Consider the following 17355-nt stretch of genomic DNA (forward strand, 5'->3'; position numbering starts at 1 on the left):
TTTATTTTAACTTTAGCAAAACTAAAGTTTCAGGTGACCAAAATGTATTAGTGAAACTAAAAAGTTTACTTAAAACCTTTTTATCCTACTTAAATTTACTTTAATTTACTTGTTCTTAACAATTATGTTTAGATTACCCAAAAAACTTAATGAGACATTAGACGACTAGCCATCAGCCTAAGCTATTTTCTTGCTCACAAATTTTGTAAAAGAAATAACATGAACTTACTGTACTTTTAGTAAACCTAGGTAGAGCAAAAGTTTTATATTTAATGGTGAGAACTCCAAGGACACACATTTTAATTGAACTAACAAGCTAAAAATAGCTTTTATACCCAATATTTTTACAAATCATGTGAACCTGAAAAACATTTGGGTTGGTGTCTATTTATTTCTGAGAAATAGGTACATACACAGGTATGTACATAATAATAATAATACGTACATATGTATTTCTGAGAAATAGGTACATACATAGACATTCATAAACACATAGATAAATGCAAAAAGAGACCTTAGAAGATACTTTAAGGTGTTTTTGTTTTTTTTAATTCACTAATCTCAGAAGGTAATCCATTTATAAACAATTTTAAGGATTCTCCCTGGGTTAAGTAAATTCTTCAATTATGACCCATAGTTTGGTAGATAAGGAAGTAGGAGGTATAGAGGATGTGGGAGTGGTACGGGAAGGAAAGAGGAAGCTGGTACTAGATAGAGACAAGGAGGACAGAGAAGGGAAAAGGTGACCTCAGAAGCCCTTGTCTCTACTTTGAATTGTTTGTTTCTCTTGGTTAACTTAGAAATCTTATTTTGCAAAGAGGTGATTTTAGACTCTTGGATATGTTTGGAAAACTCCACACACCAATTAAAATAGGCATCCTATTTAGTCTGTTTAATTTTAGAGCTGTCGTCCTCTAATCTGGTTGTGGAAAAACAAGTTTGGTGAGGTCAACAGTTCTCCACAGCGGCCACTGGAGTTCTAAATTATCTTTGGTTAAGTTGGTCCATTTGGTTAAGAATGTACATGAGGAACAGCCATAGTTTTGAACACAAAACTGGCCAGGGTCCCAGAAAGAGGACCCTCTGGAAAGTATTTAGATTCCATACTTTAAAACCAGAGGTTCAGCAAAAAAATGGGTAGCCACTAAAAGGCTGATACCTTCAAGAATAAAATCATAGAGCTCAACCAAAAGAAGGCTTGTCTCTGACAAGAGGCCTACCAAAACAAAAGGAAAAAGATGACTCAGAGAGAGTGCAAGAGGCTGAAGTGGGTACCATACACCATGCCTGGCGTTGTTAGTTCCTCAGGGGTTCATCTTCTTCAGATTCCACTTCTGACACCATGTAATGTCAACCTTAAAAATCAAACAACAAAGATTACTGAGCAGCAAATGAGTTTATTTGGGAATAGCAAAGGAATTGCAATTTGGGACATGCAAACTATGGTGAACATTAAGCAAGTCTAGATAACAGAGTGGGAGAGCATCTTTTTATGGAGGAAAAAGAGTTTGAAGTGGTGGCAGCTTCTCATTGACTGCAGGTCTGGGCAGCTTGCTGTTGCCAGGCTGAGAGGAAATCTTTCTTCTTTCTGCTGGGTATGCAGACTGTGATGAGTTGTGGTGCATGAGAACTCACCCTTCATGGATTCCTCACTCCATTTTGAATGAGGATTCCTTTATTCATTTTCACAGTAGTAGATATTCAATAAATTACTATGGAAAGAATGATATAAAATTGAAATTAGTCTAGTTTTCTTTAATAAAAAGTTATCAAACTCTATATCTGATTTGGAGCAGAGACCAGTTACTATGGAGTAAACAAAGACAGCCATACTGGACTTCAAGGATATTTACATGATATACAATTCAAGGAGATGAATGGTAGTTGGCTAAAGGCTAAAGTATGGAATGCTCAAGAAACCAGAAGCATATTATAATTCACTGAAACATGAGGTCTATGGATAAAAAGAGAAAGTAATTAAGAAACCATATAGTAAAGAGCTTGCACCCAAAGCGAAGAATTTTTATCTAATTTATTACTAAAAGCTGCTAAAGTGTTCTGTTCTATTGTGTTCTGTTTGCTTTTTAGTGAGGAATGACTTGCCCTGATCTGGAATTCAGAAAGATGACTATGGCAGTAATAGGAAGGAGAACGTGGAGTAGGGTGAATGGAGAAGTTGAGATACAAATTATGAAGTGACCAGTCCAGGCAAGAAAAATGAGGTGGTAGTAAAAGAAAGGAATGAAGGGACATGGTAGAGTCCAGATCTGGGGAATTTGGTCCTTAACTGAAAATAGGGGATCAGAAAAAAGAGGACCCTGCAGGTCTGAGCCTGAGTTTCCAGTAGTAACATTGACAGGTCTAGGAAAAGCAAGCAGACATCTAGTTAAGCCAAGTTGCATTCTAATACCTTGGGGATTAAGGTGCCTAATAAGATGGTAAATCAGAAATATCAGGCAGGTAGTTTAAATTGTCTGTCTTGAGTTGAGGGCAAATCTCAAGGAATGATTAGGAATGCAGTTACAAATATCTCAACTGCAATAGACAATATTATCCTTTCCATGTTACATATAAAATGGATGGAGAGGTATTTATTTTTATCTTCCCTTCTAAAAACATGAGGATCAACCTTGATACATTCTTCCATGGAAACATGTAGCCTCTTAAAAACACCTTAGAATGTTCCTTTGAATTTCCTAATGAACTCCACACATCCAGTAAACCTATGCTTCTCAAACTGGGGAGAAGTCATGGTGAGCAGAGAGCACAAGAAGGCATCAGTCCAGGATAATCATGGCCCATCATTGTGGGGACTTGAATTTTTAGATTTGGGGGAACATAAGTAAGATAAAATATTTTATATTAATTTTATATTGTTAACACAACTAAGCTATGGCACAGAAGATAAAAATTATATTTTCTAAATATAAAGCATTTCAATTTCCTTTGTCACTGATCCCCTGCAGTAAGTGCACTCTGTTAGGCAATCAGTACACTTTGAGAGGAAATGTTTGAGCAACCCAGTCCTTTGCTACATCCATATTTTCTATAATACTAAAATAAACTGTTGCAAATATCTGCAGCCAAGTATATCCTTGAGTGACAGTGACAAAATAAAAAATGATATAGACCTTACTCAGTTCTTTTTTAGATCCCTTGTCTAATTTAAGTCCTGAATATTTATTTATTCAAAGAGAAACATGCTTGAAACATAACTAGATGCTAGTAATGTCAAGCAGTCCATGGGGCTCCAGGTTCTGTCTTAGGGATACTCTGGGGCTCTGGCCAGAGAAAGGTATATAAATCATTCCCTTTTCACAACACAACTTCAAGAATCAAGATTAATTCCTGCAGTGTATGTTGCTTCCTTAACATTAGTTTTCATTTACTTCAGACTGTATTCAACAGCCCACTCTGTATTGAGGACTCCTATGCAATGCAAAAAAGAAGAAAAATAACCATAGGAGTATACTAGTAAATATGGACAATGACAGTATAGGTGTCTATATTCCTAAGGCTAGAAAAGGTAATTTAGGCAAAGTAGTGTCTAAATTCTGTGCACATGATTTCCAGGCCCCTTACTCTAAAGTTTATAGTTGAGAGATTCTCCAACTTTTTCTAACAATCTGTTTCTAAAATTCTACATATAGAAATGCCTATCTTATCTGTAGTTTAGACTTAGTGATTCACACTTCTGAATTTGGAAAAGAAAACCTCCAAGTAGTTTGTTTCAAACCCACCTGCAGGCCCTTTATTTCCACTTGTATGGAAAATAAGAGATCACAACAGCATCAGAATGAGCAGGCAGGGTTTCCATCAGGGCCAATGAAAGAAGTCTTCTCTTCAGCAGGGAGACCTCAACTGGAGGGAGAGAAGGCAAGATTTATGATAGATAGCCTTCTATGTTACAAGCACCTTCCCTGGCCTGTATACCTATGCCGTCACAGTAATTTCATTTATCCTGTGGACATTTCTTGAGCACCTACTAAATATCAAACACTGTGTTAGGTGTCAGGGATACAAAGATAAATGTCCACAAGGTGTTCAGAGACAAGATATGGAGATCAGCCCTTTAAAACATAGTTGCAGTACTTTACGGGACAGTTGCAGGGTGATCAATATCCAGTTTATGGACTTACTACAGAAAGCACCAAACCTACCCTTGTTTGTTTCACCCGCTTTTCTATCTGAATAGGGCATAATCACAAATTTGAGTAATCTAAAGGAGGGTGCTCCCTGAATATGGAATGTTTCTAAACAGCACACAAAAAGAATTTACTTTGGATTCAAAATGCGTTCCAGCTGTCTCACCACTGATGCAAGCTTGGGAGCTTTACTTAGCCTACCTGAACTTCAGTCTCCTCCTAATCAACAAAGGGTGATAATGACTACTACCTTCCTGGTTATTGTGAGGATTGAGAAAGGTAATAATGGCTACCATTTCTTACATAGCTCTAACCTGTGTCCTCCAGTGATAAATGATTTATATCCCTTTTTAACTCTTCAGAACAACCCTATAAGGTTATTCTGACTACTAAAACTGGAGCTACAAGGAGATGGCATTTTGTGCCTCAGACCACACAATTTGAAAGTGATAGAACTGAGATCTAAATTCAAGTGTGTCCAGGCCCAGAGCTGTTAGATTTGACATGTCCCAAGTATTTATTCTAGAAGAGAGCCTGAGATAGGGTAGAGGTTCAAAACATACAGGTTTGTTCACACCCTGATTTTTTTGTCTAATGTCTGCAATTTCATGAAAGCACTTTACAACCTATCACTTTTTCTTTTATATAAACAATTAAGGCAGCCTCCCTTGAGTTACCAAGACATAAAATAAAAGATAAGAGTTTTATGAAATAAGCAATTTCAGGAGATACTTTTGTGCAGTTAGGTTGCTGGTCCTCTCAGGATGGGGGTTCATACACAGCTTCAAAACATGTCACAATAACCCGAGTGCGAGAGAGCGTTACCTAGCATTTCTCTTTACTGCAAAAGATACCTATGTTATTTGGCAGGTATTATAACTAAAGCAACCTGAATTTTATATATAGTGTCAATTAGAATATGTTTTTTTATTTAAAAAGAAAATCTACATGAGGTGTAGTTTTATCATCTTCACAAGGTTTTTAGAAAATTGAGTTTTTCACAGAAATCAATTTCTTTGGGACACAAGATGTGTTTGGGTCACAAAAGAACAAAAAAAGTGAACAGATAGACACTTAAGGTGAGTAAAATCCAAAAGTAGCCATTAAAATGGACCAGTAGGATTTATTGTATAGAAACTTCAAATTAGGTGGTTAAGACCATCAAAGGCATGTCTGCTGCAGATAAATAATTATTCAGACAAATAAATAAGGGGAAACCCTTATTATTTATGGAAACTAAAACCACAGCATGTTTTTATCCCAAAACATTGCTGGGTTGGAAACTCTCCAATATTCACTGTGATACTGGCTTTCATATCAATGGAAGCTTCCCCACTACAAAAGCTGAAAGGTGTACTTAAGTCAGTGAACAAGAAGGAATCATGCATGGAAATCAAACTGAGCCCATGACAGATATGTAAGCTCTTGATTGGCAGCTCTTATGTGGTACTTCTGTCAGAACCATCAGGCCATCATTGGTATGGTGATTTCTGGCTGTGCCAAGGTGACAATTTCAAATTAGAATGACTATCTGGCATGAGGTTGTATTTGCAATTAATGTATCTAGGTAGGAAGGGGCCCAGATTTCAGCATCCAAATTTTTCTTTCCATCATTCTATGTAGAACATTGCAAATGTTTCTTGGTTATATAAAATTTGAGTCCACCATATATATTTGTGAGTATGTTCTAGCAACATAGCTCCTCAAAATAAAATCCGCTCAGTTCAGAATCAGCTGTGGCCTATTCAGTCAATAGGATTATAAAAAGTCCTATCAATTAACATATCCTAATTGCCGTGGGATATATTTAACACTTTGCTTCATTAAACATGCTTTATCCAATAGAAATACTTGGTTGCGAGAGACATAGAGCGACTTTGACTAACAAAAGAGAGCTTTGTTGGAAGGATATGGATGAACTGACTTAGCCAGCAGACATTAGGGATCTCCACTGACATTTCCACCACCATGACAAAGCATAACTCCCTGGTGCAAAGTTGGGTCCTCTCATGATGAAAGGTAAATGGAGACTGCACAGACAAAATCATCATAGGCCCACCTTAAAATGAGGAAGCTGTGCCAATAACATCAATTATCTTACAAGAAAATGTGTTTCTCGTCTTTGGAAAACAATCTCACTGAGGAAAGGGCATAGGATTAAAAATTATACTAGAAATTCTATGAATTTTATAAAATGGAAGAGAGAACAAACAAGATGCAAGAATAACTGATTTGAGAATTTTCAACTTAAAAAAGAGTGTGTAAAAATTTGGGAATCTGCCTCCCTTGCATTTATTTTAGCGGATTCCCCTATCGCTTACTCTCATAGCCACACCATTTGTTTTACTTATCTCAGTTCTAAAATAACATGTATTTGAGTTCTTATGTGATTAATGCCTATGTCCTCCATTACATACCTCAAGCTGTAAGAGGGGAGAGACTTTACCGGATTTTGCGCACCATTGTTACTTCAGCATCTAGCACAATCTGTGGTGCTCATGAATATGTATTAACTGACAGAACAAAGTATCTTTAGAGAAATGTCAGTAGCGTGACTTTAGTCCTACTGCACCCTAGCAGAAAATAGCTACATGGTAAGATTCATTATTATGAGAAACACTATTTGTAGTGTTAGAGCCACAGTTAATATTCTGATGACTATAGTTTTGTTTTAAAGGTATTCCTTGTAACACAAATCAGCATTTTAATCAGTGTCTTAGGCCCTGGTACTGCAAGGGAATATTTGAGTCCCCAGGGATAGAATGTATTTCATTATGTTTGCCAGTTTACGTGGTCCTCAAAATCCCTCCACTGAATTGCTTACGCAAATCCTCCCTCTCATAAATCTCCATCAGCCATTGCTAGTCAAATTATGTTTGCCTGGTGTTTCTCTGTAAATCCTGCAAATCTGTTTCCTGTACTCTCCCCAAAACTGATGGGAAGTTAATCACTCTGTAATTGCTTGCTATGTTTCATGTCCTCATCATGAGTAATGTTGCCATGTTCTCATCCTCAACCACCTGATTTGTCAACAGCCAACTCCTAGAACTAAGAGGAGCAACGATGAAAATAATTCGGTTAGAGCAAGACTTAAAATGTCGGAATTCTCTCATAAAAGTAGGCTAATGAAAATAGAACAAATTAGCTAAACAAAGTATTGCCTAACACAGATTCATTAAATATAGGAAATTAAATTTGGCATAACAAAATAAGACTTTTTCAAGTATGTTAAAGATTTAATTTGCATTTCTCTTTTGCCTTTTTTTTTTTTTCTCAAGGAGATAGTGTTCTCTACAAGTGTCTTTTTAGAAGAAAACCAGGCATTATAGATCTTCCCCCAAAGATATATTTCTTTTCCTTTTGAAAATATTTGGTAATTAAAACAATAAACCACATGTTCAAATCATAGCTGAAGCATGAATATCATACACCTCCAAAACCCATATGAGCAAATGGTGAGTTATGAAGCACATGCTTTACAATACTATAAAATCTTACGCAAACATGGAGTCACAATCTTGGAAAATCACTGAAATATTGATTTTTAACTTTTAAAACCAAAATTGAAGAAGGTATTTTCTCCCTTAAAATAACACTTGTAAATACAGGGGATTTATTATCTCCTCTGTAAGCTGCGCTGTAATAGAGAAAGATTCAGTGCATGATACTTACCCTGAGGTCATTTTTATTTAGGACTGTATTTGTTGAGTTACGATGAAGTTGGGAGACAAGGATGTAACCAGGGATGAAGAGTATTAAGATATTTGTATCAGTGATTTGAGAAGCTCATCAGCTACACAATTTATGCTCTGAGTCCTTTCATTAAAATTCCGTACCATCTCGTGAACAAATATATGAAACCTATGGGTCAGATTTTCCTTCTGCAAAGCTCAATCATTATTCAAGGAAAGTGTAAGATTTTAGGTTTCACATATATTTCAGACACTTTAGTGCTTTGAGTCAGCCTTAAAAGGCAGTGCCTGGGAGTTTGCTCCCCCTTTAGTACAGCCGGCTAGGATTTTAGTGTTTATGGAAATAAAACATAAAAAAAGTAATATTTCCCATGACAAACATTGAGAGACTTGGGTGCTTTACAAGTCCAAATTTTTAAACATTTTTTTATATTATAATTTTTTGTAAAACAGCTTTAACTTTGAGTGATGAAAATCTTACAGAGGAATGACTGCTACATTTTTAATGCACCCACAAGAGAAAACTATGTTTTGGTAATCTTGTAAGTGGAAATAAAGCCAATTCTTCATGTTTAAGAAGTGCTGAGTAGGAAACAAGGATTGGCTGCAACTCATTTGCATTTTTGGTGTCTTTGGGGACTTCCTGGTTCCTGCCAAACTTGATTTTCCTTATTAGTTAAGGTGAACATCTTAAAGCTCGTTTTAAAATGTATAAATCAAATTAGAAATGAGAATGATTCTGTTCTCTTTTGCAGAAGGTCATGCATACAAGGAAGAGGCATATGGAACTCTTTCAGGAGCTGAATCAGAAATTTCAAACTTTGGACAGATTTCGGGATATACCAAATACAAGCAGTATGGTGAGTACACTTTGCCTCATCAGTGCCCGGCACCACACTGATGATGTGGCATGCCAGCTATTATCCTTGCTCTCCAGGAGCTTTTAATTGTCTTGTGAACCCAAAAGTGGCATACACAGGAAAAAAAAAATAATGCTCCGAACTGTATTTTGTATTTACTAAGAAACGAATTAGGAATGATACTCTTTAAACATTTTTATTCATATTTTAAACATTTTCATTTATAAGCCTTAATTGGAAATAGTTATACATCAAAAATGTGTTAGGTTCACCTGGTGCTTTTTTTCATCATCAAAAGTCAGTTAATTCATATACTCAAATAGTTTTTCCATTTTCATTTGAATGTCTGGCATTTTAAGGTCATAAAATGTGTGTGTATACACACATAAAATGTGTGTATATATTCATATATATACATATATATGAATATACACTCTGTTACCTGAAACAAAGTATTAGGGTTTGTCTCCAGGAGATTCACTTGTTTTATGACAAGAATTTTGAGAAACACATCAACATTGGAGACTTTGTTGATTGAACCATTTTCTTCTCATTCATCTGCACTACTACAATCTGAGTATTAGGAATTCATCAAATGGTATTTTGCAGTTACCATGTGCGTGACACAGTGATAGCTCCAGAGAAGGCTATGTAATTATTTGTGAGAGCACTGGATGGGGAGTCCAGAAATCAGTATACCAGTGAAAAGCTCAACCAAGAACTATCTGATCTTGAGCAAGTGACCCAGCTCAATTTTTCCTACATTGAACATAGAAATAAATAATTAATTAATGCCTTCTTTGGTTCTCATAACACTTTCCAAAGCAGCTAGGTTAAGAAGCTGAGAATCAGCTCTACCTGACTGCCATCTGACTCCACTGTTCCTCACTCCAAAAATAATGCTTTTGCTCTGCCTTACACCTTTGCAGCCCTCCCCCTCCTCCCAATATATATATGGTGTATATAAATAACTCTAAGAGACATGGTGTTTGATCACCTTCTAACTCTAGTGAGTCTTCTATAGTGTGTTATGAATCTAAGTCCTAGCTTCCTGATTAGTAACATCAGCTTATGAGAACAAGAATTTACATACTTTTATTTTTCTTGTATTCCTCTCAGTACTGGTACAATGCTGGTCATGGTAATTTATCAGTACATAGCTGCTCTTAATTTATTGAATGTTTCTGATAGTTCCATCTGTGTTTGTTAAATGAAGATTATAAGAAATACAATAGACCTTAACTCTTAATTAGTCTGTAAATAATTCACATTTATATCAACCTATTTTTCCTCCATACAGCAAGAACCATGCATTATTTGTTATCATCAACACAATCCTGGGCATATAGAAGACACCTATATGTAATGAGTGGTTCTTTCTTATCTACTCTTCCAAATATTGGGCCGTCAATTTTTAGTTTTCCAGGCAAATGAGAATTGCACCCTTGAGATTAGACCTAAACACATTAGCTACTCATTTTGGAATATTGAAAGCTAACATTGAAATAAATTGAAGAAACGTCATTTGTTTAAAAAAAAGGAGAGGGTTATGTTTACAAATCTGAAGGCCTTATGCAACAGCTACAGCTGGCTGACTGCTATAATATGATTGTAATTTCCCCTAGTTGTATGGTCTGGGTATTAAATCATTAATGGCACAAATATCTGTATCTCAGTTTCCTGACAACCAAAATAGCCTACTAATTACACTACATCCCTGCAGCAGCACGCCTTTTCTAGAAAAGATTTATAAATATTTATCATTTGGGAGGTTAGGAGTGGGAAGGATAGAGTTGTCATTGCTGCTTGACTATTGTCCTAAATATGAGAACAGAAGAAAAAAAGAGTTCCTTATTCAGTTTTGATTAATAATGAACATGTGAGTGAGTTCATTATCCTTAATTCAGTCATAATTCGTGTGGCACATTGCTAATGAAAAATTGCATAATTGGATACAGAAAGACATTTTCAAAACAAAAAATCTCAAAGTCTTTTCCTTTTTTTTTTTTCTGGCTACTAACTCACAACACCTGCCTAGCACTGCAAATGATGGTAATTATGTAGAATTTGGGGACTCAAAGGGAACCCAAAAGACCATTTAGTCCATTTCCCTGCTTCCAGGCAGGACAACATCTAAATAACACTACGAACAAAAGGCCGTGTTAAAAGAATTCTCTTATTTTGAGTGTGTCTCACAAACTGTTCACCAGCAAGATCTCTTTCCCCCAAGGAACTTCTCCAAATTCTTGCTTTTTAAAAATATAGAATAAATATATTCTCTTTCCCTTGTCCCCAGAATTGGTAGGTTGGAAGAAGGAAGGAAAGAAAGAAGAGAGAAAGGGAAGGAGGAAAAGAGAAATGGACGGATGAAGGAAGGGAGGGACTTGCCCAGAAGTGACAGCTAGTCTGCTCCTGGACCCATGAACTATGGAAAATTCTCAGGTGGCCCTGATGTGGTCCAGCTGGCCCTGAATTCTCATATTCAGCTAACTTTCCATTTCTGTGTATACAGCCAAAGACCAAAATTAGCATTGTTGGAAGCTTCATGTATGTTGGCTTATATTGAGTTTATAATTTTTTTATTGGGGGACAATTAACAGCATTAGTTTCAGGCATACAACATAATGGTTTGATATTTGTATATATGCAAAATGGTCACACAGTTGATCTACTTTCCTCCTATCAGCATAGAAAGGTATGAAGTATACAATATTGTTGACTATTGTCACCATTCTGTATATTACATCTCCATGACTTATCTTAGAAGTGTGTACCTTTTGACCTCCTTTTCCCATTTCAGCTTTCTCCCAAACCCCCTCCCCACTGGTAACCAAGCTATTCTTTTATTAGTTTTGTTTTATTTCTTCATTTTTTTTATTGTACATATAGGCAAAATCATATGGTATTTGTCTGTCTGACTTATTGCATAAGCATAATGACCTCTAGTCTATACATGTTGTCACAAAAGGCAAAATTTCATTCTCTATGAGTAGTATTTCACTGTGTGTGTGTTTATATGTATGTGTGTGTATATATATATACATCTTCTTTATCCATTTGTCCATAAATTGTACACTTGGGATGTTTTCCATATCTTGGCTATGTAAATAATGTTGCAATGAACATAAGGGTGCAAAATGTCTTTTCAAATCAGTATTCTCATTTTCTTCAGATAAAGACCCAGAAGTGGAATTGCTGGATCATATGATGGTTCTATTTTTAGTTTAGGATCCTCCACAGTGTTTTCCACAGTGGCTATACCAATTGACATTGCCACCAACAGTGCACAAGCTTTCCTTTTTCTCCACATTCTTGCCAACATTTTATATTTCTTGTCTTTTTGATAATAGCCATTTTCACAAGCATGAGATACCTCATTGTGGTTTTGGTTTGCATTTCCCTGCTGATTAGTGATGTTGAGCACCTCACCTATTATTCATCTGTATATTCTCTAGAAAAACATGTATTCAGAATCTATGCCCATTTTTTTGTTGTTTTGTTATTCAGTGTATGAGTCCTTTATATATTTTGGATGTTAATACCTCATCATATGTATTATTTGCAAATATCTTCTCCCATTCAGTTAATTTCTTATTTAGTTGATGGTTTCCTTTGCTTTGCAGAACCTTTTTATTTTGATGTAGTACCATTTGTTTATTTTTTCCACTTCGTACCATTGCCTTTAGAGTCAGATCCAAAAAAAAAAAAAAAAAAAATGTTGCCAAGACCTGTGTCAAAAAGCTTTCTGCCAATGTTTTTGTCTTGGAGTTTTATACTTTTTAATCTTATCTTCCAAGTTTTTAATTCATCTTGAGTTGATTTTTATATATGGTAGAAGACAGTAGTCCAATTTACTTATTTCACATGTCTCTGTCCAGTTCTTTCAACACCATTTCTTGAAGAGACTGTCCTTCCCCCCATTGTCTATTCCTGCCTCTTTTGTTGTAAATTAATTGAACATATAGGCATGGGTTTATTTCAGAGCTCTTTATTCTGTTCCATTAAGCTATATGTCTGTTTTTATGCCAATACTATACTGTTTTGCTTACTATAGCTTTGCTATATAGTTTGAAATCAGGGAGCATGAGGGCTCTAGCTTTGTTCTTTTTACTCCAGATTGCTTTAGCTATTTAGGATCTTTTGTAGTTCCATATAAATTTTAGAATTGTTCTATTTCTGCGAAAAATGTCATTGCTCTTTTGTTAGGGATTATATCAAATCTATAGATTGTTTTGGGTAATATGACATTTACACAATATTAATTCTTCCAGTCCATGAGCATGGCATATCTTTCCATTTATTTGCGTCTTCTATAATATCTCTCATCAATTTCTTATAGTTTTCACTTTGTAAGTCTTTTACCTCTTACCCCTATTTATTCCTAGATACTTTATTCTTTTTGGTGGAGTTGTAAATTGAATTGTTTTCTTGATTTCTCTAATACTGTGTTGCTAGAGTACAAGAACACAAAAAATTTTTGTGTATTGATTTTGTATCCTGCCACTTTACTGAATTTGTTGGTTGTAAGTTTTTTGGTGGATTCTTTATGGGGTTTTTTTTGTTTCGTTTCGATTTTATTTATTTTTTTTTTTAGAAAGAGGGCACTAGTAGGGAAGGGGCAGAGAGAGAGAGAGACAGAGGATCCCAAGTATGCTCAGCACAGAGTGCAGTGAGCCTGATGCAGGGCCGGAACTCAAAAACTGTGAGATCATGACCTGAGTCAAAGTCGGGCGCTCAACTGACTGAGCCACCCAGGCACCTCTTTACAGTTTTTTACTCATAATTTTATGTTTTTTTTCCAATGTGGATGTTATTTATTTCCTTTTCTTACCTAATTGCTTCAGCTAGGACTTCTAATAGTGTATTGAATAAAAGTGGCAAGAGTGGGCATCTTTGTCTTGTTCTTGATCTTAGAGGAAAAACTGTTAGCTTTTCACCACCAAGTGTAATGTTGGCTGTGGGTTTGACATATATAGCCTTTATTATGTTGTGGTACATTCATTCTATAACCACTTTGTTAAGAGTTTTTATTATGAAATGATGTTGAATTTTTTTAGATGTTTTTTTCTGCATCTATTGAAGTGATTATATAATTTTTATCCTTCATTTCATTAATGTGGTGTATAACATTGATTTGCAGACATTGAACCATCTGTGTCTCTGGAATAAAGCACACTTGATCATGGTATATGAATGATCTTTTTAATGTATTGCTGAAAATTCATATCGCTAATATTTTGTTGAGGGTTTTTACATCTGTGTTCATCAGGGATAATAGCCTGTAATTTCCTTTTATGTGGCATCCTTTTCTAGTTTTGGTATCAGGGTAATACTGGCCTCATGAGTTTGGAAGTGCTCCTTCTTCTTCAATTTTTTGGAAGAGTTTGAGAAATATTGGTATTAAATCTTTGATTACTTGATAGAATTTACCAGTAAAGCCATCTGGTCCTGGACTTTTGTTTGTTGGGAGGTTTTTGATTACTGATTCAATCTCCTTGCTAGTAATCAGTCTATTCATTTTCTATTTCTTCATGATTCAGTCTTGGAAAATTGTCTGTTTCTAGGAATTTTTTCATTTATTTTAGGCTGTCCAATTTTGTTACATTTGTTATGTCCAATTTGGCATATAATTGTTCATAGTAATCTCTTATGATCTTTTTTTTATATTAGTTAAAACATCTCCTCTTTTATTTCTGATTTTATTTATTTGAACCCTTTCTCTTTTTTTCTTAGAACAAGCTCTTTGTTTCATCGGTTTTACTATTGTCTTTTTTAATCTCTATTTCATTTATTTACACTCTGATCTTTATTTCCTTCTTTCTGCTAACTTTGGGCTTTGTTCTTTTTCTAATTCCTTAAGGTGTAAAGTTAGAATGTTTGAGATATTTCTTGTTTCTTGAGGTAGGTCTGTATCCCTGTGAACTTCACTCTTAGAACTGCATTTACTGTATCACATAAATTATGTTTTATTTTAATTTTTGTCTCAAGGTATTTTATTTCTTTGATGTTATTTTTGTGACTGATTTTCCGTTTCATACAATTGTGTTCTAAAAAGATGATTTCAGGGGCGCCTGGGTGGCGCAGTCGGTTAAGCGTCCGACTTCAGCCAGGTCATGATCTCACGGTCTGTGAGTTCGAGCCCCGCGTCGGGCTCTGGGCTGATGGCTCGGAGCCTGGAGCCTGTTTCAGATTCTGTGTCTCCCTCTCTCTCTGCCCGTCCCCCGTTCATGCTCTGTCTGTCTCTCTCTGTCCCAAAAATAAATAAAAAAAAAACGTTGAAAAAAAAAAAAAATTTAAAAAAAAAAAAAAAAAAAAAAAGATGATTTCAGTCTTCTTAAATTTATTGAGACTTGTTTTGTGGCCTAACAAATAACCTATCCTGGAGAATGTTCCATGAGCACTTGAGAAGAATGGGTATTCTGCATGTATCTATTAAATCCATTTTTAATGGGTCATTTGAGGCTGATGTTTGACTTTCTTTCTGCATGATCTATCATTAATATAAGTGAGGTGTTATAGTCCCCTAGTATAATTGTATCATTATCAATTTCTCCCTTTAGGTCTGTGGTAATATATGCTTTACTTATTTACATGCTTCTAGGTTGGGTGCATAGATACAAATTTATATCTTCTTTTGGATTGACCCCTTTATCATTATGTAATGCCCATTGTGTTTTATTAGTCTTTGTTTTAAAGTTGATTTTGTCTGACTTAAGTATAGCTACCGCAGTTTTTTCGTGGTTTCCATTTGCGTGAAACTTTTTTCATCCCTTCACTTTTAGCCTGTGTATCCTTAAAACAGAGGTGAATCTCTTATAGGCAGCATAAATGTGTCTTGTTTTTTTATCCATTCAGCCACTCTGTCTTTTGGTGGAAGAATTTAGTCTATTTACATTTAAAGTCATTACAGATAGGTATGTACTTAATTGCCACTTTTATAATTTGTTTTCTGCCTGTTTTTATAGTTCTTCTCTGTTCCCTTTGTCTTCTCTTGCTCCCTTCCCTTGTGGTTTGATGCTTGTCTTTAATTTTACATATCTACTATAGGTTTTAGCTTTGTTGTTACCATGAGACTTACACGTATCAGCCTATATATGTGCCAGTCTACATTAATAGCAAGTTAAGTTTGCACACATTCTAAAATTCTACATTTTAACTGCCACCCCCCGACATTTGATGTTTTTGATGTTACATTTCACATTTGTGTGTGTATGTATTCCATAACTAATTGCTGTAGTCATTATTTTTACTATTTTTGTATTCTTGGTTGGGATTTTTGCTTTCAGCACTTTGAAACGTTGTTTCACTTGATGTTGTCCTACAGGTCCCTTAAGCTATCTTCACTTTTTGATATTTTATGTGTGGTTCTCTGTTTGGTTGAGTTCTGCTGCTGGATACAGTAGCTCTTCACAACTAAAGCAGTATGGGCCTCAGACCTAAAGGACACAAATGTGTCCACACATTTGTGAACAATGGCAAGAACCACAGTACAATTGGGAATACCATGGGAGGCCAGAGGAGATGAATAAGAAAGCCAACCTTATTATTACCCAGTAATAGAACCTCTCAGAAATTCAATCAGTCATATATTGGCAATAATACAGTGAAATTAGAGCCTAGACATTGTGACAAAGTCTTAAACTCATCATTTTAGTTCATGGATCCATGGTGCTTGATGTTCAAAATATAAATGGAAAATCGCATCTGTTCCAAACATAATGAAATCCCTGTTTTCAAAGCAAATGAGCAAATACCTTGATACCTTGAATTTTTTTAGGACTGAACTAATTGAACTTTGTCAAACTAAGGATTCCCAGAAAGCTCCTTTAAGACACAGCCTTTGTCTAAGATGGATAAATCCTTGCTGTGGCTTGATTCAGCAGAATTCACATCAGTGAACCTTTCAATCAGTGATTGATTATTCAGGTCACTGTAGTGCCCTGAAATGTTCAACCATTCCCTATTGCCTACAAAGTAAATTCCAAATTGAGTGCCCTGGAATACATTGTCCCTTATGATCTGGCTTTCAGTTCACCTTCTACCTAGTTATTCTGTTCTTTTTCATTCCAACTAAAATAAATTGTTCTCAGAGTGGTCCTATTTGCATGTTCTCTGGATTTTTACTTCTCAGTATGCATGCCTGTTCAGCCACCCAACCTCCAATCACACGTCTTTATGACCAAGCTCATCCTTCTATGACAATTCTAATGTCACTTTTCTCAGAAAGGTTAATATGCTTTCCATAAAAGGAAGCCTTATCTCCACCCTTATCTGCCCTCCTTCCACACTTTTCCTAGATTATAGACACAGATATAACTATATATTTTATACCTTCATTTAACTATAAACACCTTATGGTAAGTATTATTATATATAGTAACCATTTATTAAATACTGGGTGTTATGCTAGGCCCCTTAACTTTTTTGTTTTTGCAACCCCACTATATAGGTAATCTGCACATGTTGCCAATTCCTTTGGCCCACAATACAAAGTATATCTCTGTTCTGCCAACGTTAAAGTTGAGGTTCATGGAAACCAAGTCAATTACTCAGAATTACCTTCATATGAAACAGAACAACTGGAATTTGGATCTGCGCGTGTCAGGCTTTAAATCTTATGCTTCCTAGTGAACCATGTTGGTTTTCCATCTTTATTCT

At 35.4% G+C, this 17355-nt stretch overlaps 1 protein-coding gene across 4 annotated transcripts in view; it reads left to right on the forward strand.

Moving 5' to 3' along the window:
- Positions 1-17355, forward strand: part of ADGRB3 (adhesion G protein-coupled receptor B3) — a 736713-nt gene that overhangs the window by 714594 nt on the left and 4764 nt on the right. For all 4 annotated transcript variants that reach the window (XM_060615856.3, XM_060615857.3, XM_060615855.3 and 1 more), the window contains one exon: positions 8593-8697. In XM_060615856.3, coding sequence (XP_060471839.1) covers positions 8593-8697 — 105 coding nt within the window. The remainder of the gene's footprint in view (positions 1-8592; positions 8698-17355) is intronic.

Source organism: Panthera onca, chromosome B2, assembly GCF_046562875.1.
Source record: "Panthera onca isolate mPanOnc1 chromosome B2, mPanOnc1 haplotype 2, whole genome shotgun sequence".
NCBI lineage: Eukaryota > Metazoa > Chordata > Mammalia > Carnivora > Felidae > Panthera > Panthera onca.